This window comes from Lissotriton helveticus, chromosome 11 (assembly GCF_964261635.1).
Source record: "Lissotriton helveticus chromosome 11, aLisHel1.1, whole genome shotgun sequence".
In the NCBI taxonomy this organism is placed as follows: domain Eukaryota; kingdom Metazoa; phylum Chordata; class Amphibia; order Caudata; family Salamandridae; genus Lissotriton; species Lissotriton helveticus.
The window spans coordinates 586813265-586834530 of NC_136072.1; the positions used below are offsets into that span (position 1 = coordinate 586813265).

Sequence of the window (21266 nt, forward strand, 5' to 3'; positions counted from 1 at the left end):
TAGCAGGTCCACTCAACCTTTCATCCTTCTGAGGTCAATAAAATGAATACTATTGAGTAACAATAAACATCTGTTATTCACTGCCAAGATACTCTTGGGTGAATGTGCAATTTACAAATACATATGTTATGATGTCAATTCACTAAAGCATTTATGAGTATGGGAAGTAGTACTTCAGGTGTACTCATACACTCCTTTCGGAATCCGCCTGAAACATCCAACTCAATCTTTTGGACATTCAACTCTCTCTTCATAAGTACAAACAGGCACAGCCCATTGTTCTCCTTGTACTAACTGTATACAGAAACAGTCCCCGATTGCTTCCACTGTATGCCCATTTGAGGAGATTTGGAGCTAAGTCACAAAGGCATACAAGGGTACGTAAAAGTGTACACAGGAGTACTACTTCAAGTACCCCAAAACACCCTTCTTTACAGGCCCCATTGTGTTGATGACTCAGACAGGAGGCTGTACTACACAATTGATTTAATCTGCTAATGAGCGGTTTGCTGTTCACTTTTAAATCAAATTTACACACATAAGTAATATATATTTTTAGACTGAGAAATCTTATCCCTGGGCAGGAAAAATACAAGCTATTAAATGCTTTTGCTAAGTAAGTATGAGTGGGTAATAGAGGCATACGCCATTAAGTAAACATTTATTTCAATACAACACATACCTTTAAGGAGAGATTTATGTAATAGTATCCCAAATCAAGCTAAACCGCTGCTGAAAGCACTTACCTTGAACATGACATACTATTAAATGAGAAGAAAGCTAAAGTAATAACAAGAAGATAGGACCTGTAGAGCTTCAAGGGAACTAAATACTGCTTGCTAGGAACTATTTATATTATCCTTGCCGTAACAGACCATGGAATTCCTGACACTAAGCCAGACCCAGCCAAAGCCAGACCCAGCCGAAGTCAGTCCCAGCCGAAGTCAGTCCCAGTCTAAGTCAGCCCCAGCCTAAGCCAGTCCCAGTATAAGTCAGTCCCACGTTCGGAAGGCCTCATATGGGGCCAGTCCCAACCTATGCTAGTTCCGGGCTGAGGAAAGGGACATTCTTTCTCTTGCAGGACTGGACTTACTTTTTTGCCCGTTGGTCCTAGCCCTCCGACTTCTCCAGCAGAACCAGCTCTTCCAGGGCGACCCTAAGTGAGTGAAAATGGGGACAAAAAATCACAATACAGGTGATGTAAAAATGATTGCCTAGCAAATATACTGGTGCAGCGTTAAGAGGATGCTTGCAAGGCTAGAGAAGTGTAACACTAAAAGATGCAAATATGGGCAATTCACACAACCTCAGTCCTAAAGCGCTGAGGGGCGATTGATGCACAACACCCACACTTCTGTTGCACAGTACCACTCACAAAGCGCCACTAGAGAAAGCACATTCTGAGTATCTTGCAAGGAGTCTTAAAGGAAGCACTACCAGGACGTTGCTCACACCAAGGGGACTGCTGAGGGAAGCTCATACTGAGCATTGTTCATAAGAAGCTGAAACTATTGGACAGGCAACAAGATATTCACAGTGAATTACTGCTAAGGAGGAGCTTAAACTAAGGCCACTGGTGCGAGGAGACACACACTGAGGGTACTGCTTGGAGAAAACATGCACATGACACTAATTGGGCAATGGGCACGTTCACGTTGAGAAAACTTCTGAGAGGAAGCTAACATTGAAATGGGATATCCTCTCGAATACATTTTAATATTATGTACACAAACCTGCACCCCATGACTTCCAGGGGGGCCAGTCGCACCTCTGATTCCTCTGGGGCCTCGGATTCCCTAAACAAAAAGGGATGGGTGAGAGCCAGACATTTCACTCTCATTTTACTCTCATCAAAAGAAGTAAGCAAGTTTCCTACATCCCCTATAATTCGATACTTCCTGCTTTCTGGTTTACTGTTCTCTCTTCTCTATTTCTAATCCTGACACTCATGTCCCAAAGAGGTAATGTCATGTTTTCTCTACTGTGAAACCTTCAGGAACCCGTACTCTTCACATTCTGCACATATGGTGCCACCTGCCTTCTTTCCCTTCTGGTTCTTCTGATTTCTATCACCAACATCCTTCCTGGCACTTCTTCTCCCACCCATCTTTCCTCTTAATCTATTCCTGTGTTAATCTTCCATCTAGCATATTGCGTACTGCCCGATTCTTGATTTCAGTTGAACTCTCTTCCCCCTTGTCTTCTCACTCCTGTATCCTCTGTGTCTGTGCACCACTACTCCTCCGTAACCTATATACTGATAATGGTAATATGTTTTTTAGATACCTTTCATTACCAAAATTCTGTCCACTTCCCTTAACGTCATCTGAAGTCTACCTTTCCATTATTTGATACTCCCTTCATTACTTCTCAATCACTTGCCTTCACGTTCTTTCCTCTCACCCACTCCTACATCAAGCCCATGTAGTATCTATCTCTGCTCGAGGGCCTGGTGTGATGAATACTGATCCAGTCTCACCTGCTCCCCTTGAACTCCTTGCTCACCAGGGGGTCCAGCTAGGCCTGGTATGCCCTCGTCTCCCTGGATGTAAAAAACAGACATCAAGTTATTACACAAGTGCTCATATTCCAGTCTACAGCCATCCCCCTGATAAAACACATCCAAAACACTACTTTCTTACTCCCTGGTGTGCACTGGGAAGAGAAAGGAACAAGCCCCAATCAGTAGGGCTCTAGAAGTCCAATCAAAACTGGCTTAGTTCCTTACCAGCAGTCTTAGACTTCCCCCTAACAGTCGTACATAATGAGGTTTTCCCTCCAACAGAAGTGTGGCCAAGTTCTGGGCTGTCCTCAATAAAAGACAGTTATAATGTTACCTTGGCTTTGCCACATACTTTCATTTTCCTATAATTTTTAGTTGGTTGGGGTTCTTCAATGACTTTGGTGCTCAAGGGTTGTCTGCTGTGAGCCCTTGAATCTGTGTTGTTGGTATTCAACCATACCTGGGTGTCCCAACAATTTGGCTCATGTGGTTTATTTTCAGCTACCATATGCTCAATTTATTGGTGGGTGTACATCCTCATTGTGTAAGGACTGAGAGGAGGAAGACAAACAAATGAGTAATGATCTAGGTGCCTACATATCATTATTCAGAGGTATCACTGACACAATTTCATGGGAAAAAATATTGTTGACATAAATATTATGTTAAAAATATTGTTTATAACAATATTGTATCCAATACTTATAATGGTAAGTACAAAAATATCGGGGGGAAATATAGTTGACAATAATATTGTCCAAAAACATACAAAAGTATAGTTTATTTTAAATATATATAGAGTTTAAAGTAGTACATATTAAATAATATGATATATAACATTATTATAATGAATATTAAATACATTCCACTACTATTAAATACTAAATATATAAATACACACACATAAATGGGTGTAACAATTCTTAAAAACTATATTTTATATTATATTAATTTTATTTTTTAATAGCTTACTTTTTAAGCATATATATATATTTTTTTCAATCGCCAGTAGGTAGGTATAGTTTGGACCTAGTTTCCATAGACAAAGCTTTTTTTGTTTTGCCAATAACTTTAATGCCATTTGACGAATCTTCAGGAAATTTACAGAAATAGTACACCAATCACTTCAAAGGTTTCGGGGTGATTTGTCAAGCAGGGGCCGAGAAAAAGGAGGGTTCCAAAAATAATTTTCCCATGCAATTTCCCATGGGGATTTTAAACACGACTATAGCTCGAACCCGTAAACGGAATTTCACTAAGTTTGGAAGAAAGGTAGATCTTGGTCCCAAAACATCTATTTTTTGTAATTTGGTGCAAATGCATTCAGTTGAGAGTTATTAAAGAAAAAGGATATCTAAGGCATCCTCTATGGATTCAACAGATCTCAAAATGAGATCTAATTGGCTGCCGACACTTCAACCAGGAAGTGTTGGCAGCCATATTGGGACTCTGATTCTGCTGAGTTCCAAGAAAAACTATCAAACAAAAAGAAGGGGGCCGGGTAGGAATACCCTGACACCATAGGCCTGGTTGCACAGCTAACTATAACTGCAGAATTTCACTGGTCTTGTATGAGTGAAATCTGAGCCGAACTATAACTTCTCTGTAACCTTTCTCTGTAACCTTTGTCTTTTTCAGTGAATTTCGAAGGTTTTTGAATGATAATTCCTAACTATAATGTCCCTGTGACCTTTCTATGGTTTGTTTACTAGTAGTCACGTTTGCAGAGTGGTGGAGAAAGGGGGCGATGTCTCCGACCAGCTCTCAGCAATCCCGCTGTTTGGTACTTACTGGAGATAACAGAAGGGATTTCTGACCCCCAAGGACCATCAGAATCCCAGGGGACTTCATCTCCCAACTAGCAGTGCACCAGGAGGCACGCTTACAGAGTGGTGGAAAAAGGGGCCATGGCCTCCGACCACCTCATAGTAATCAGGGCCGGACTGGCTACCGGGCAGTTTAGAAAGCTGCAGAGCTGCTGGCTGATTTCACTGCGGTGGGGGCTGACTTCGTTCATGGAGACCTGCGTGTGCTTCGAAATAATTAATGCAAAACGAATTTCGTTTAGCACACGCAGGTCTCCATGAACGAAATCACCCCCCTGCTCAGCAGCATTCCAAACTGCCCGGTAGCCAGTCCGGCGCTGATAGTAATCACGCAGTGAGGAATTTACTGGAGGTAACAGGAGTAGTTTCTGGCCCACAAGGACCCTCAGGCGGCAAGGGGACTTCATTCCCCAACAAGTATTGCACTAGGAGGTATGTTTGCATAGTCATGGAAAAAGGGGGCCTGGCCTCTGAAGGCCTCTCAGCAATCCCACTGTGTGGGACTTACTGGAGGTCTTCATTCCCCAACCAGCAGTTCACCAGCAGGCGTGTTTGCAGAGTGGTGAAGAAAGGGGTCGTGGCTACCGGCGGCCTGCCAGTCTTTATTTTTATTTATTTTGACTCCATCCCATTGGGCCCTGCCTTTTTAATTTTAATTTTTTTTTAACTAAAAGGCAGGGGGACCAAGCGGCTCTTCGGGCCGATTTTGGCCACAGGAACCCCTTCCCCCAGGGCCTGGCCTCTTTTTTTACATTAATAATAATAATAATAATAATAATAATAATAATAATAATAACGGGAGGGAGGCTGTGCTACCCCACTCCTGGGCTGATTTTGGCCCCGGGGACCCCATCTCCCAGGGCACGGCCTCACTTGTGAGTGCCCCGGGGACCCCATCTCCCAGGGCACGGCCTCACTTGTGAGTGCCCTAGTCCCAGTCAGGGCACCCACTCCATTGGGGACCATGGGGGAGCATCAAGGCCCCCGCTGTCCCTGGAGGCTCCCCACCTTCTGCGGGAGCCAGCATTGTTTTGACACAGAGGAAGCTGCTAACATGCAGCTCCATCTGTTTCAAAGCAATTATGCTCCGCTTTGAGCAAGCCAGAGCAAAATGCTCTGGCTTGCTCAAAGCGGAGCATAGTTTGCTATGGCTTGACAGGAGTGGTAACGCTCCCCATAAGCCATAGCAAAGAGCTATGTCCCGACGTGGGCACCCTGGGACATAGCAGGGGCCAGCCCTGGGGGGTGGCGGTCCATGGGCCATCTATGGCTCCAGGAGAGGGGCACCGCGGCCCACTTCCATTGCAGGACACAGCCCCAGGGTGGTGGGTGGCCCCTGAGTCTGCTGGTGGGGGCGTGTGCCCCCGCGTTTATCTCATATTTAGCCCCAGGGAGGTGGTGATCTCTGGAGTTGCGGGGGAGCTGGAGCCCCTGTGTTAAAATTACATTTAGCCCGGTGGAGGTGGTGTTCCCCAGAGCACGGGGGTTGCTCAGGGCAATCCCCGCATAAATTGTAAGGTATGCAGGGGAGGGCATATGGGCCTCCTCCGAACTAATTGTCATGACCATGTCATCAGTGATGTAATATGTGATGTCATCAGCAGTACCCTGCGGGGGTGTAAGTTATAGTTAGCTCAGGTAACAATAACTGCTGAATTTCACTGGGTTTGTGCAAGTGAAATCTGACGTCTCTGTAACCTTTAGTATTTTTTAGTGAATTTTATGTTTTTTAAATTCAATTATCTAACTTTAACATCCCTGTATTCTTTGGTTTTTTAGGTGAACTTCTAACTGAAACCTCTAACCTTTGAGAGTGAGTGTGTGAGTGCATGAGTGTCTCAGTGGGTATGTGATTGGCTGTGTGACTGTGTGAGTACTTGAGTGTCTCAGTGGGTATGTGACTGGATGTGGGAATGTCTGAGTGGGTCTGGGTGTACCTGCATAAGTGTCTCAGTGAGTGTGTCAGTGTCAGGCTGGGTTTATGAATGAGTGCATGAGTGTCTGAATGGGTCTGTGAGTGGGTGCATAAGTATCTGAGTGGGTCTGTAAGTGGATGTATGAGTGTCTAAGTAGATCTGTGAGTGAGTGCATGAGTGTCTGAGTGGGTCTGTGAGTTGGTGCGTGAGTCTCTAAGTGGGTGTGTGTGTCTGTTTGGGTCTCTGAGTGGGTAGGTTAGTCAGTGAGTGGGTTTGTGAGTGGCCAGGCCACATTTGGATGGGAATTGGGGCTGAGCGTCTCCCCTCCCCAGGCTGATTTTGACCCCAAGAACCCCATCCCCCGGGGCCCGGCCATAATTCAATAGGGGATGGGGACCGCACGGCCCCCATCCCTGGGCCGTTTTGGCCCCAGGGACCCCATCCCCAGGGGCCTGGAAATAAACAAATGGGGGAGGGGCCCACATGGTCCCCCTCCCAGGCCGATTTTGTCCCCAGGAACCCCATCCCCCAGGGCCTGGTCATAAACAACTGGGGAAGGGGGGGGCATATGGCTGCCCTCCCTGAGCCAATTTCATCCCTAGGGAACCCATATCCCGGTGCCCGGCCTTTTAATTTTTTTATTTTGAATAGGGGAGGTGGACCCCCTCCCAGGGCTGATTTCAGCCATGGGGACCCCTTCCCCCAGGGCCCAGCCATTTACAAATGGGAATTATATATTTTACTAATATATTACTGAATACAATATTAAAAACAATATTACCCAAAAAAAATATTCTTGACAATGATATTTTTGCAGCACAATATGTTTCATTCACTAAATTTTTAGATTTAGAATAGATTATCGAGAGGCTCTGAAGGAGCTGTTGAGGATGAACAGTGGCAAAAAGATTCCTTGGTTGAAACATGTGGCAACTTGGTTTAAGTCACTTGGTTTGTCCAATCAATGGGATCAACCCAAGGGAATAAGTGAGGCAGTGATACTTACTAAAAAAAACAATATTGGGAATATGTGAATAACCAATATATCTTAAGTACAAAAGTGGGTCACTTGACAAGTCAGTTTCTGAGCCTTAAGCCTAGTCCCAAATTTGAATTATTTCTAGAAATGGTTTCCAACCCATTAGCAAAGAGCTTCTATCTGAGGTTTTGATTGGGCTGCTTGCCACTAAGGACGTTTGGTGATTGGCCTGAAAGCAAGCTTCAGATAAGTGCCCAATATGTTGCGTAGTGCCAGAAACAGAAGAACACGTTTTTGTTTCTTTTTTTGCACTGTGTATTATTATTCTCACAGGCTTTGGATACACCCAATCTGTTTAAATAAAAAAATTACACGGTATTTGATTGCACATAGGATTCTAAGATACCTCGGGCTCAATAGTCTTTGCAGTAAGTCGTTTTTTGTTGAACGTCTGGTTTAAACATCTGAGACTATGTCCTAAAAAGCACAGCGACTCATATGCCTCAATAACCCGAATAATAGATCGTGACCTGGTCTTTTTTTTTATATAGAGATTTTATTGATGGGTATTCTTTTTATAATAATCAATATGAACTTATACGCAATTGTATTTTCACGCTGAAATTTTGTATGCTTTGATGGTTTTTTAAACTGAATAAAGTTCTATTTGTTTGATTGAGTAGCTTCTCAAACGTAATTGCTTATTACAGTTAAGTTGTGAAGTCATACTACCTGCTGCTATAGCCAGTAGTCAAGGGGAAAGGCAGGTCATGGAGCATCATTACAGCTGCAGTTTAAATATATTTCTGATTTATAATCTATTTGTGTAAAATGAAGAGCGATCAGTACTCAAATGAAGATTATACCAACAAGTTTATTTTTTGCAAGTTATAATTCATTACAGGAAAAAATAACTCTGCCTGCTACTATTTATTCTGGGATACGACAATTCTTAAAATTTCTCTACATGAAACTGAGTTTAATAAATTTTTACTACTAATTACTAACTACTTGTTGTGTTTATTTCGCACTGCAGATTCCACTTATGAACTTCATGTCTGCAAATATACTATCTCTTTCATAAGAGTTGCAAGACACCAAGGATGTAAGCAGTTTGTGGGATGGGTGATGATGTGACCTTTTATTATAAGGAATAAAAAAAACTCTGCTGTACAAAAAAGGATGTTGCAAGTCATCTTGGTGTTCCATAACCTTATAAAGGAACTCCTCAGTAACTTGTAATAGTCTTATAATGTACGACAGGGATTAGTTTATCCCAGATTAAAAAGGGCCATGAAATGTTTGCACAGTGTTACAGTATAGATGAATTGAGAATAAACAAATACCAGTGATTAAAAATATGGGAAAAGTAGTAGAAGTGCTTCAGATCTGAAAACTGAAGTATCAGAGATAATGCAGTTTGAAGTTTGTGGGTGTGAGATTGTTTTACTGTATATTTTGAGTAAGCAGAGTAATACAAACAACAGCAAAATTAGTCAGGTTCAGACTTTCCATTTGTAATGGCGCAAGATTAAAAATAAAATAAAAACCTACTATAACATTTCTTAGATAGCCCAATGAGAAGGATTCTGTCCATGCAAGAAATATCATAGCAGGAGGTAATTACTCTGTACAGAAATAACTGCGGACCTCATGATCCAGTTAGGGAGCTCTGCAATAAACAGGTATTCATTTAAACCACTGAAAAACTAATTGAAATTACAAGAGCTTTATGAGAAAGTAGTCTCTCCCTCTGAAAATAAACGTCCACGCCAGGCATAACGAGCGGTGAAGAGCCCGTAAAGTCTTTAATAAAGAACAAATGAAAGAGGCATGAGCAAGAGACATAATTTAGTGTTTTTAAAGACAATTATATCAAAACTGTATTAAATGCAATAAAGAAAGTTATATTAATCTGTACATTAGATATTCAGTTTTGAGATGATAGGATAAAGTGGCCTTCTAAAGTAAGGTACCACGGTGGTGTGCGCAAATATACATGTTCTTATTCAGTCATTCAAGTAAATCTGTCTGGTTAAGAAGGTGGCCTGCAGAATACAAGAAGTAAATTGGGAAAGACAATACCCTAAAAAGTGTAATCCAAAGTGCATTGGGGCATTAACCTGTCAGGCTCCAAGACTATGGAACTCACTACATGAAAACACAGGACTGTTCCTAACCATGCTGTGCTTTCTAAGCACCCTTAAGACCAACATATTCAGGAACAAATCTCTAATACAAAAACTCGCCAGTGTCTTTTTTGCAAGCTTCTACAAATCTAGTTATTTTATCTAGTCACTGTCACTGCAAGTTCACCGGGTGAACTGCAATAGCTTTTTGTCCATTATTGTAAAGCACAAAATTGCCTTATATTTGAGGGTGATTCAGAAAAGGGGGTGGTGATGAACAGAGTGTCTGAATTAAGCAGACCACTCTTACCCAGTCCAAAGATCAGGGCTTGATCCGTCACCGTTATTTAGCTCATTGCCCCATCCCAGCTCAGAACCTGGCTATATGCAAATTAGTCTGTCCCTGGCCCAGTGCATCATGGGAACAGGGCAGACCAAACTACCAAGCCAATTCTTCACCAGAAAGGGGACAAGCTTCCGGGGACCGGTTTCTGGCATTTCAGCCGCCGTCGGCCCGGCTTGCTTGAATCCTGATGGAGCAGTGAGCAAGGGACTCATGTCTGAGTATACCCTGCCACACCTATAGTAGCCAAAAACGATTCAGAAAAGGGGGTGGTGATGAACAGAGTGTCTGAATTAAGCAGACCACTCTTACCCAGTCCAAAGATCAGGGCTCGATCCATCACCGTTATTTAGCTCACTGCCCCATCCCAGCTCAGAACCTGGCTATATGCAAATTAGTCTGTCCCTGGCCCAGTGCATCATGGGAACAGGGCAGACCAAACTACCAAGCCAATTCTTCACCAGAAAGGAGACAAGCTTCCGGGGACCGGTTTCTGGCATTTCAGCCGTCGTCGGCCCGACTTGCTTGAATCCTGATGGAGCAGTGAGCAAGGGACTCGTGTCTGAGTATACCCTGCCACACCTATAGTGGCCAAAAACGATTCAGAAAAGGGGGTGGTGATCACCCCCTGTTATGAATCGTTTTGGCCACCACAAGTGTGGAAGGGTATACTCAGATGTGAGTCCCTTGCTCACTGCACCATCAGGATTCAAGCAAGCCGGGCCGAAGACGGCTGCAATGCCAGAAACCGGTCCCCGGAAACTTGTTTCCTTTCCAGTGAAGAATTGGCTTGGAAGTTTGGTCTGCCCTGTTCCCATGATGCACTGGGCCAGGGCCAGACTAATTTGCATGTAGCCAGGTTCTGAACTGGGATGGTGCAGTGAGCTAAAAAACGGTGATGGATCAAGCCCTGATCTTTTGACTGGGTAGGAGTGTTCTGCTTAATTCAGATACTCTGTCCATCACCGCCCCCTGTTATGAATCGTTATATTTGAGGGTGACCCTTGTAAAAACATAAATACGTAGAAGAGACCTTTAAAAGTGCACTCTAAGGGCCAGATGTAGGTAGGACTTATTTACCGATTTTTAATTACCGAATTTTACCGATTCGGTAATTAAAAATCGGTAAATAAGAAGGGGGGACATGTAGGTGCATCCAGATGTTTTTTTTACCGAATCGGTAAAAATCTGTATTTACCGATTCGGTAAATACCGACCGGTAATGCCCATTCATTCCTATGGGCTTTGAAGCCCATAGGAATGAATGGGCATTACCGATTCGGTATTTACCGAATCGGTAAATACCGAATTTCACAAGGGTGCAGGGGGTGTCACTTTGACACCCTCTGGCACCCCCAGAAGAGGCTCGGGTGCCATGTGGCAGGCATACCTGCCCTAAGGGCAGGTCTGCCTGTCATATGGCACAGGTGTGCATGCACACATGTGCATGCACACCGGAATCGGTATTTTACCATCAAATATATTTGATGGTAAAATACAGATTCGGTAAGGGTTGTGGGACTCAGAAGAGTCCCACCTACATATCAAATTTATCGAATAGGTAAAAATACCGATTCGGTATTTTACAGATTCGGTAAATTTACCGATCGGTAAATTTACCGAATCTGTAAAATATGTGGCCCTACATACCATTTTGTTAATACCGGTCGGTAACGGCCGAAAATACCGATTTTCGGCCGTTACCGACCGACCTACATCCGGCCCTAAGTTTTATGTGACTTTTTAGAGGTGAAGGACAAAAAATATGTGTTAATTTACAGGGATATTGACAATGTCAATACAATAAAATAACTTCAGCAAATAAGTTGGTTACAGTGTGCCATTATGTTTCACCAATCAAACAAGAGATTAGTTGGGCAGCAGTGGCTGGAGTCCGGATTAATTCACTTCTGAAACAGAACAATATAGCATGCTTATTTCAGTCGCTTTTCTGTAATCTATTGATATGAATTCTATTTGTAGACCCTGCCAGACTGGAGAGCTAGCAGCTAGCCATCTACTTACTGTTGGGGGCTGATGACATTTAGGGGTCACTTACAAAGTCGTTTTTGTTCTGGAATTCCTTCTTATTTTAAAAGGGTCGTTTTTTAATTTTCTTAACATTTCTTTTTCGGGCGAACCAAGAGCTTTTTAAAGGAAGCTCCATTTTAAGATAGAGAAAATAATAAGGAGTAAAAAGGAGGGATACAAAGCTATTAAGAAACGGTGGTGTTGATGGAAGTTCATTCAGAGTTGGAGCGCTGACGACTTCTCATGCCCCATCAGTAAAGGAGTTATCGCCAAAAGATCAAAGATAATAGCTGACAACCGAATGAACTGACATATTTTCTAATAAAATGCAAAGTGTAATTATACTAATATCAATGGTGCGAAATGTGAAGAACTGTGGCATATTATTGAGCTCTGTGTGAAGAGGCCCGCGAGTATTCATACAAATGTATTAAAAGGTTACTATGTACGTGGAAATCATTGTTGGTGCTTAGAGTAAAGTTTGTAATCTTCCTGGCTCTTATTATACCAGTGAACAAATACATTTAAGAATCAGTCAATAACAAAATATCAAACACACATGTTCTGTCATCAACATTTGTTGCCTCCTGAGTTCTACCTTCAAGTAGCTGGGCCCTGTGCAGGCTGCGTGGCGATGCCCAGCTCTGCCACCAGTAAACGGGGCTAATTCAAGAGGAAGCTGGCTCTCCCCACCTTTGGTATGTGTATCTGGTGTCAGGGACCATGATTTTAGTCACTGGTTATCGGCCACTTCTAAAACTCCATTTATTTTTTATTTTTTGCATTTGTATGGCGCTCAGCTACCCAACAAGGGTTTCCCGGCGCCTGTGACTTTAGATTAAACGAAGGGATCCATGATCAACAACTCGTTGCAGTTCAGTCAAAGAAGGACTCAGCACTATGTACCTCAGCTCGGCCATTAAAATGGGTGCTGATGCAAGGATTACGGCACCTAGGATCGGGCACATCCTCAACATGTACCACCAGCAGAGCACTGGCACCACTGGGAGAAGCATACTACTCCTCTCTGATAGCAACATCAGTAGACTGCACATGGATGGAGGCAGCAGGGATCGAGATCAGCCCAGCTCTGCCATAAACCTCAGTTGCTAGTGTGTGGCTGGACACAGCAGAAGCCTGCCTCTCTGACCCTGTGCCAACCCCATCTAACCATGGATCTGGTGCCTGTGCAGATGAAGAGACAAAAAACAGCACTTCCCAGCTCAATTATTGCTCGCCCAAATGAACAAGGTACAAAGTGTGCCATAAAAAGAAAACCTAAGAAAGGTGATGAAAAGGTTGGTCTCACCGTAGGTCCGCGTATCCCTTTGTGACATGTACCCTGGAACAAAAGAAGGAAAACAATTAAAACTACACTGCAGTGGTGATATTTTACCTTTTATGAACATGAGAGAGAATCCCACGATGAAGAATTTAAAACATATTTTCCTGGCATGAGGTTACAGTATTCCTGCAGCTTATTAACATAAAGATGCCGAAATAACGAATGTTAAATACAGCTAAATGTGGAAACACTGATCACGCACACAAAGTAAACAGACAGCACACATTATGTAAGCTCACAGCATGCATAATGAATGCCCAGCAGTCAGCAATGTAAGCTCACAGGGCATAGAATGTACACTATGAGGGTGCACGCTGTAAGCTCACAAGACACACAATGTATGCTCATAGGGCACACAATGTAAGCTCACTGAATTTACAATATAATTTCACTGAATACACAATCAACGTTCATTGGAAGGACAATGTACGGTGACTGGACACACAATACAAGGCCACTAGACACCTACATACAGTCCCCGAATATACAACACAATCTCACTGCACTACAATATAAACTGGCATGACACACAAAATAATCTCAAAGGACATACAATTTAAACTCAAATGGGCACACTTTAGGCACAGAAAGCAAAGGAAATACAATGTAAGGTCACTAGGCACGCAATGTAAGGTCAGAGTGCATACAATATAAGCTCAAAGGATATACAATTTAAGGTCAAAATATGCACAATTTAAGCTCAAAGGGCGCACAGTGTAAAAGCAATTAATTTACATTCTAAGCTCATATGGCATACAAAGTAGACTCACATGGCAAAAAAGTAAGCTCACATAGTGTGAGTTCACTGGGCCACAATGTAAGCATCACACTACACACAATATAAGCTCACACATAAAGCCCAAAGGATGCACAATTGAAGTTCAAAAGATCCACAATGTAATGTAAAAAGATGTGCACACACTGTAAAGTCACAGGACACAGACTGTAAAATTATTAGACACACAACGTAAGGTCACAGAGCACACAATTTAAGCTCAATAAACACACAATGTAAGGACACTGGACAGAGGATGTATGCTCAATGGACCATACTTTATGTTAATAAGAAACACAGTGTTGGCTCACAGGACAAATCATATACGTTTAAAAACATACAATTTAACAACAAAGGGCGCAAAATTTAAGCTCATAGGAAACACAATGTAAGCTCTAAAACACCTAATCCATACTAATATTATAAAGAGAGAGCCCAAACCTTTGAGGCGGGTAATCTCAGTAACAACAGCACCTATCACAACACCCAATACAGCGTTGGAAAGGGCAGTTGCAGCAGAAGGACATAGGCTATGCAGACGGCCACAATATACATTTGTTGTACATACAAGCGCCAATTACGTTGCTGCGCAGCATCAAGGGGCATGCTGGGGGCGCGTGACATGCTGGGGGCGTGAGAAACGCTGGGGGCGTGTGTCCGGCCTTCATGCCATGTGAACGCAATTGTGCCGCATCAAGGGGCACGCTGGGGGCGTGAGAAACGCTGGGGGCGTGTGCTAAGTTCTGCCCTTCATGCCATGTGGGTCGTACATTAATCAGAAGATCGTCTGCTGTGGCCGTGTGCTGGGGGCATGACAAACGCGTTCAGCTGGAGGCCTGGTAAGTAACATTACTGCAGCCTCTCCTGTGCGCTGTTACTGAACTCTCTCATTCAACGAAATTACACGCGCCTGATAACATCAACCAGGTCTGCAGCTGGGCCTCAAGCGGGGGAACATGCGCCTGCTAACATCAAACAGGCCTGCATCTGGGCCTCAAGCGGGGGAACACGCAAATGAGCGTGTCTGCGGGGACAATTACTGCAGCCTCTCCTACTCGCTGTCACTGAACTCTCTCATTAAACGGATTTACCCGCGGCTGATAACTCTCTCATTCAACGACATTACACACGCCTGCTAACATCAACTAGGGCTGTAGCCGGGCTCAGGCGGCGGATCACTACACCAATTACACGCGCCTGCTAACATCAAGCAGGGCCGCAGCTGGCCCTTCTCCGTCCCTATTCTAATGAAACAAAAAATGTAGTCTACCGCGAGATTTTAAAATAAATTGCCCTTGCCAAATACACACATTCTATTTCATACCCGGACAACGTCGGGACGGGATGCTAGTGTAAGAATAAAGGACGTGGAATGTACAGTTAAAGGACACATATTGTACGTTCAGATGACATGCAATGTATTACTATGTATCCAGAGTCAGCTCACAGAAAATTAAATGTAAGCCTACATGAGCACAATTCAAGTTTGCACGACAAGCAATGCACATAAAAAGGGCAAACAAAGGGGGGAGAAAATCCATGCTCACATGTATGCAGTGTAAGCTAATAGGATAAACACTGTAAAGTCATTCTGCTCGTATGGTCACAGGGGGCATAGTATATACTCCTTTATTCACAATGTAACTTCACAGAGCACACAATGTAAAATCACAAGACATACAATGTAAGTACAACGGACAAACAGCATGAGCTTCCAGAAATTACAATACAAACTCACAGATCACACAAGGTTAGCTCACAGCACAAGCAATACAAGCTTGCAGCACACTATGCAAACTCAAAGGTTATACAATGCCTGCTCACAGTTCTAGACAACTTGTGCACTCTGGACAAAACAATATAAGCTCATTTGACACAAAAGCTAAAGTAACAGGGTACAATGCTGAGTCATGGGTCAGACAATGTAGGCTGAACAGTCACAAAATGTAATCTCAAAGGACCCAACATGTAAACTAACATTATACAAAATGCAAGCTCACACGCAAGCTTACAGGACAATTTACACAATTAAGTAGCCAGGACACAAACAATATTGCACTATGGGCTCCCTACAGCTTTAGATACAGTACATGCAGTTGACATGTCACATCAAGAGATGAGGTGCTCGCACAGGCAATCGTGATCCAGCATAAGAGAGTGCAATTAGGACCAATCAAACAAAACTCACCGTCTCTCCTATAGGACCCTGTTGCCCAGGTTCACCTCTGATGCCATCTGGCCCTGGATCGCCCTGAGAACAAAGGCAACAAAAGAAGACACATAATAGATTATAGCTCTAGGAGTAGATAAACAATGAAGGGATAAGGCCATGGAGGGAACACCTCAACCATAAACACACTATTCCGAAACGTTTGTGGACAGAAAAGTATAAGGGGAGCCTCGTCTATAAAGGATCCCATCAAATGACAGGCTAAGTGGATGGCCTCACCGATCTCTCAAGTTCCTCTGCTAGAAGCAATTGCTCTCATTCAGTGTGTTCACTATGAGCAAGCGCATGAGTTCATGTAGCCATTCCACACCAGACCCTACACCCAAAATCCTATAATTGTCTCACGTTACCTGAGCTCCTTCGTCCCCTTTGGCCCCCTGAGGTCCAGCTGTCGTGTTCCGTTTGCCGGGGTTACCCTGAGGGAGACAAACAGAGTTAAATAAATGTTGTACACCAACAATAGTCTTTGGCACTATATACGGTGGGTTAAGATCCACCGTATCTGCGGTTGGATGGCTGTCATTCAGAAACTTAGATGCTCTCTGTTAGCAGGGGTGACCACAACTATAGGAAGAAGGAAACAAGATAAGTTCTGCATTTAAATTCCAACTAACTGATCATTACTAAAGACTAGGTAAATCAAATGTTTGTTGGACATGTTTCACACCTCCCACTTCCACTTTCATATTCACATGGACAACACACTGCTGTACACCTCAGAGTTATTGGGGTATCCAACCAATTTGAAGCTGTAAGCAAGAGTTTTAAAATCATTGAGTTGGTGGTGAGTGAGGGCAGGCTCAAAAAACTGACCTAAAATGAAAGTCCTGGTTCTAGTGCCAGCACCACTCCGCAAGGAGGAGTTGGCTTAACGGCTAGGGCGCTCGACCTTGGACCTGGAGAACTGGGTTCGAGTCTCGGTAACGACGCCAAAACCTCCTGTGATTCTGGGCAAATCACTTAATCTCCCCGTGCCTAAAAATGAATGTGTGGATGTCCTCATGTAACGTAACTGGTGCTATGTAAAGCGCTCTGATACCCGATTCGGTTCGGGTCTAGTTCGCGCTATATAAAACTCTGCAACAAAAAAAAAAACCTTCTCACCGTAGGCCCATATCCATGCTTTTTCAGTCGTATGGTACCCATGAAAAGTAGAAACCTGAACGTATAGTGGGGAGAACACCTGAAAAATAAGAGTTGTGAAAGCCTCCTTCTACCAAAATTAACTCATAAGAAAGTCCCTATCTCACACCACCTCACTGTGGGAATTGCTATGATCAACTTAAGGCTCGGCTGTGGAAATAAGTGGAATGACTGAATGCAGCACACCAAATCAAATGGTTATAAAATGGTGCAAAATGCAGAAAAGAGAATGATCTTTGGTCTAAAATATGAACCCATCATCATACAACTCAGAAGCCTACACTGGTTCCCAGTAAAAAAAAATGAAAAATCATATTCAACCAGCTCTGCCTCATATATAAATGTATTGAATGCACAGCTTCTTAAAATCTTGGAAAGAACACTTTAAAATATGCCTAAACGAGCAACTATGGCCTAAAGAGGGTTCTCTTCCTGGTCATACTCAGACACAGATGCAAAAAACAGGCAGCACTGACACTTCTCAGTTGTGGTCTTGTACACCTGGAACAACCTGCCAAAAGAAATCTACCTGGCCTAGTGAGTGGTGTAATTCAGGACAAGTCTAACGACACGCCTATATTAAAAAATACAACCTCATCTTTGCTATATCCACACGCATACATATTCACCATAACCCTATCCCTACACGTTCTGCCTATGCATCATTGACACCAACTTGGTAAGGGCAATGTAACAAAGACTGTCCCTATCATGGTACCAAAGGTACAAGAAATAGTTATATTTTGCAGTATACAGAAGATAAACAAACCTAAACACACCCTAAAGTTAAGCTTCTCACAAAGGTAGCACACCCAATAGCCTTGTGTGAGGAACACAATATAAACCCAAGGCCCAACTTATGCTATAAGAAGTATGTCTCTCTGCCATGAGCAAACATTAGACTCTAATCCCCTCCCACCAGAAGAATGCTTTGCAAGGAGCAGAATTGAAGTTTCCCCAATCAGAAGCATACCAGATACCAGACAGCAAAGTGCAAATACTAGATTATTAGCCTTCCAAGCTAGGCGTATGTCCTAAGCTATGTGCTAGAACTTGTATTTCAGAGATTCTTATCCAGAATTATACATTCTACTAACACAGGCATGGATCTCGATTTCTCTGATGAGGAGCATCTAAGACTGCCAAGTGCAAAAATAAACACAAAACTCAAAGGGCATGATTTAGGATCCGGCTGAAAGGTTAGTCTGTCACAACAGCGATGAAGAACCTTTTTCGCAGAGAGCAGCAGCTGGGGCCTTGAACTTTGTTTCCCTATGGCCATCTGGGGTGGGACTTCGTCCCCCAGAGTACAGCCTGCTGTGGGAGGGGCCAGGACAGGATGACGAGCTGTCAAGCGACATCAGACACCCACAGAGCGGGTGAGAGCAGCAGCGGGAGCCTTGAATTTTGTTTTCCTGCGGCCATCTGGGGTGGGAATTTGTCCCCAGAATATAGCCTGCTGTGGGCGAGGCTAGGCCAGGACAACGTGGTCTTAAGCACCATCAAGTCCCACAGCACAGGAGGCGCCCGGGTGACGCCAGGGCATGCGCCCGGGCCAATCCCAGGCCTGTCATTGCTCATCAGTGCCTGGAGGAGGCCCGGCTGGGCCTGCTCTCTTTCGTTTGATCCTTAAAGCTGTGTTCAAGATTGGTGTGTTCTACTTTTTGGCTGAGGCATGGGGAAGTGTAAGGCATCTGAACTTCTGAAGACCAATGTGAATAGATCTAAGAAACTTTCCCCCTATGGGCACTGGCACTAACCTTTCTGCGGGTAGGAACTGCACTCAGGATGGAATTGACCATTTAATCGAGGAAGTGGAATCCATAATTATAACTGATACCATAATACTCAGAGGTACAAAATGAGCAACCAAAGACCCTGATATGTTTAAGAAAGGAGGTACAAAACCTGCAGGAAATACTGAAGGGGCTGCGTCCGCAGATGGGGATTTGTTGATTAATATCCCTTTGTCTCCCTTACCTAGGCCACCTTTATCACCTGTAGTTAATGTAGTGTCCAATGTACCCTGTGTTAATAGGTACTTTAGTGGTTGATGATGCGCCCAGTCAAGTTCCCGGTTCCCCCTCTACACAACACTTGCCTGTGAACTTGGCTACTAATATGCCATCTGCACCACAGGATGTTATCTCCTCTGTGTCTCTCAGTAATGCCAAGCTCAATTCCTTGTATCGTAAGCTAGACAATCTCAAAGGCCAGGTTGTCCTTCTAGTTGAGCGCCTTTCTAAAGAGGAGGCTCGACGAGTGCATATCTGCTCCTGCTCACGCAAAGACCCTTCAAATCTGGTTAGGGAGATTTTGTGTACTGACCCAAGTTTGGGTTATATTTATAGAGCCAAGAAGAGTGCATGACTGGCTACTTCAGGCCAAGGTGCAACACATGCTTGTGATCCTGGTACCACCTTGAAAGCCAATGTGCCACTTGAGCGACCAACCAAGTCAATATTAACTCTAATCAGGGTGTTGATTCATCCTCTCTGCGGCCTATGCAAGGGTACTCGCTTTCTTTATCTAGCACTGCGCAATCAGTTACACGGGCTAATGAGAACCCTCTTCTGTCATATCTACCTCTGGCTGATACAACTGAGAGCAATTGTTTTTCAACCTCGAGAAAATCCCCCGTTGTATCACACTTTGCCAAATCTAAACCGTATATTAGAGAGGATGATTCTAGGAGGCTTGTGTAGTTGACATTGGTACCCAAGTTGTGAAGATACTGAGGCACTTATTAACAAAGTTATCTATTGGCTTAGATCGAAATGTAATTGTCTGTCAATCATCTGTTCAGACATTGTAAGTGCCAAACTGTGCCGTGGCAGTCTTATTAATTCTGATTATATTGTGTTAAGCTTGACGAATGAACAGATGGTACAAGATCTCTTAGGCATGGAGCTTAGAACATGTAATCATCAACCCCGCTTGTACAACCAGTCCAAACCTGCACATGAATGGTATCCAACTTGAGCGAGTATCTGTTTTTGACTATCTAGGTCTTACCCTAACAGAAAAAATGGAGTGGGGGCCACAAATGGATGACTCAAGCCTTAAGCTAGCCCAGACCACAGACGGGCTGGCCAAGATATACAGAAACTCTTTTCATAAGCCCATAGGACCGGTTATAGAGATCTATAAATCCCAACAAAGGAGAGCTGCAATGTATGGGGCCGAACTCTGGGGGCATTGCCTTCCCAAGACCATCATCAAGACTGGGAATAATTTCTTCAGATAGTTGTTCGGCCTGCCAGCGAGTGCCCCACTTGTTCCACTGCATCTGGACTTAGGTGTGAGACCAATCGTATAGGAAATTGGCTGTAGACCCCTAATATTTTGGCAATAAATATGGGTGACCCCTGAACTGACCGAATATCGGACAGAGTTACAAGAGAAATTGGGATTTCCCAGTATAAGTAAACTGGCATGGTTTGCACACATCAAGGAAGGTCTTCACGCTATAGGTAGAGACAGTCTATGGAGTAACCTGGAGGTAGCATGTAATGCAATCTCGCATATACAATTAGTCAGTAGGTATGGGGGGGGTGAACATGCCCAACTCCATGAAAACTCTGCTACCAGCTCTTTTACAGTTAATTTCCTGAAAATAAAGGACACCTATAATTTGGAGCCTTACTTAGATGATATGCAACCGGCCTTAGCTAGGAACCTCTATATACAGTTCAGGCACGGCTCCCTCCCTCTAACAAATGGACTGGCAGTTCTGCTCTGGGGTGCCCACCGTGCAGTAGTGAAGAGGAGACCAAACTCCACGTATTTTTCTTTTGTCCTGGATACAAAAAAATTTGACAAAGATGGTTGGTATTATTGTGTAGGAACCTAGGTACAGGACGCTATGAAGAAGCATTTAGGCTTCTGAAACATAATACCCAAATGCCAATAGTTTATGCTGTATCTTGCTTTTTAACCTCTATGTGGTGACACGTAAGACAATTTTAAGAACCAGTAATGGCCATAACATTGAGTGACCTTTTTATATGATCTTGTATCAATTGTATCGAGTTTTTCAGAGTTTT

At 43.5% G+C, this 21266-nt stretch overlaps 1 protein-coding gene across 1 annotated transcript in view; it reads right to left on the reverse strand.

Annotated features, from left to right (window-relative positions):
• LOC144790854 (uncharacterized) overlaps positions 1 to 21266 on the reverse strand; it is a 399375-nt gene that overhangs the window by 209251 nt on the left and 168858 nt on the right. Inside the window, exons 12-17 of the mRNA XM_078665519.1 lie at positions 16428 to 16493; positions 16036 to 16098; positions 13037 to 13069; positions 2480 to 2542; positions 1734 to 1796; positions 1094 to 1156 (exon numbers count right to left, since the gene is read on the reverse strand). Of these exons, the coding sequence (XP_078521645.1) occupies positions 1094 to 1156; positions 1734 to 1796; positions 2480 to 2542; positions 13037 to 13069; positions 16036 to 16098; positions 16428 to 16493 (351 nt within the window). The remainder of the gene's footprint in view (positions 1 to 1093; positions 1157 to 1733; positions 1797 to 2479; positions 2543 to 13036; positions 13070 to 16035; positions 16099 to 16427; positions 16494 to 21266) is intronic.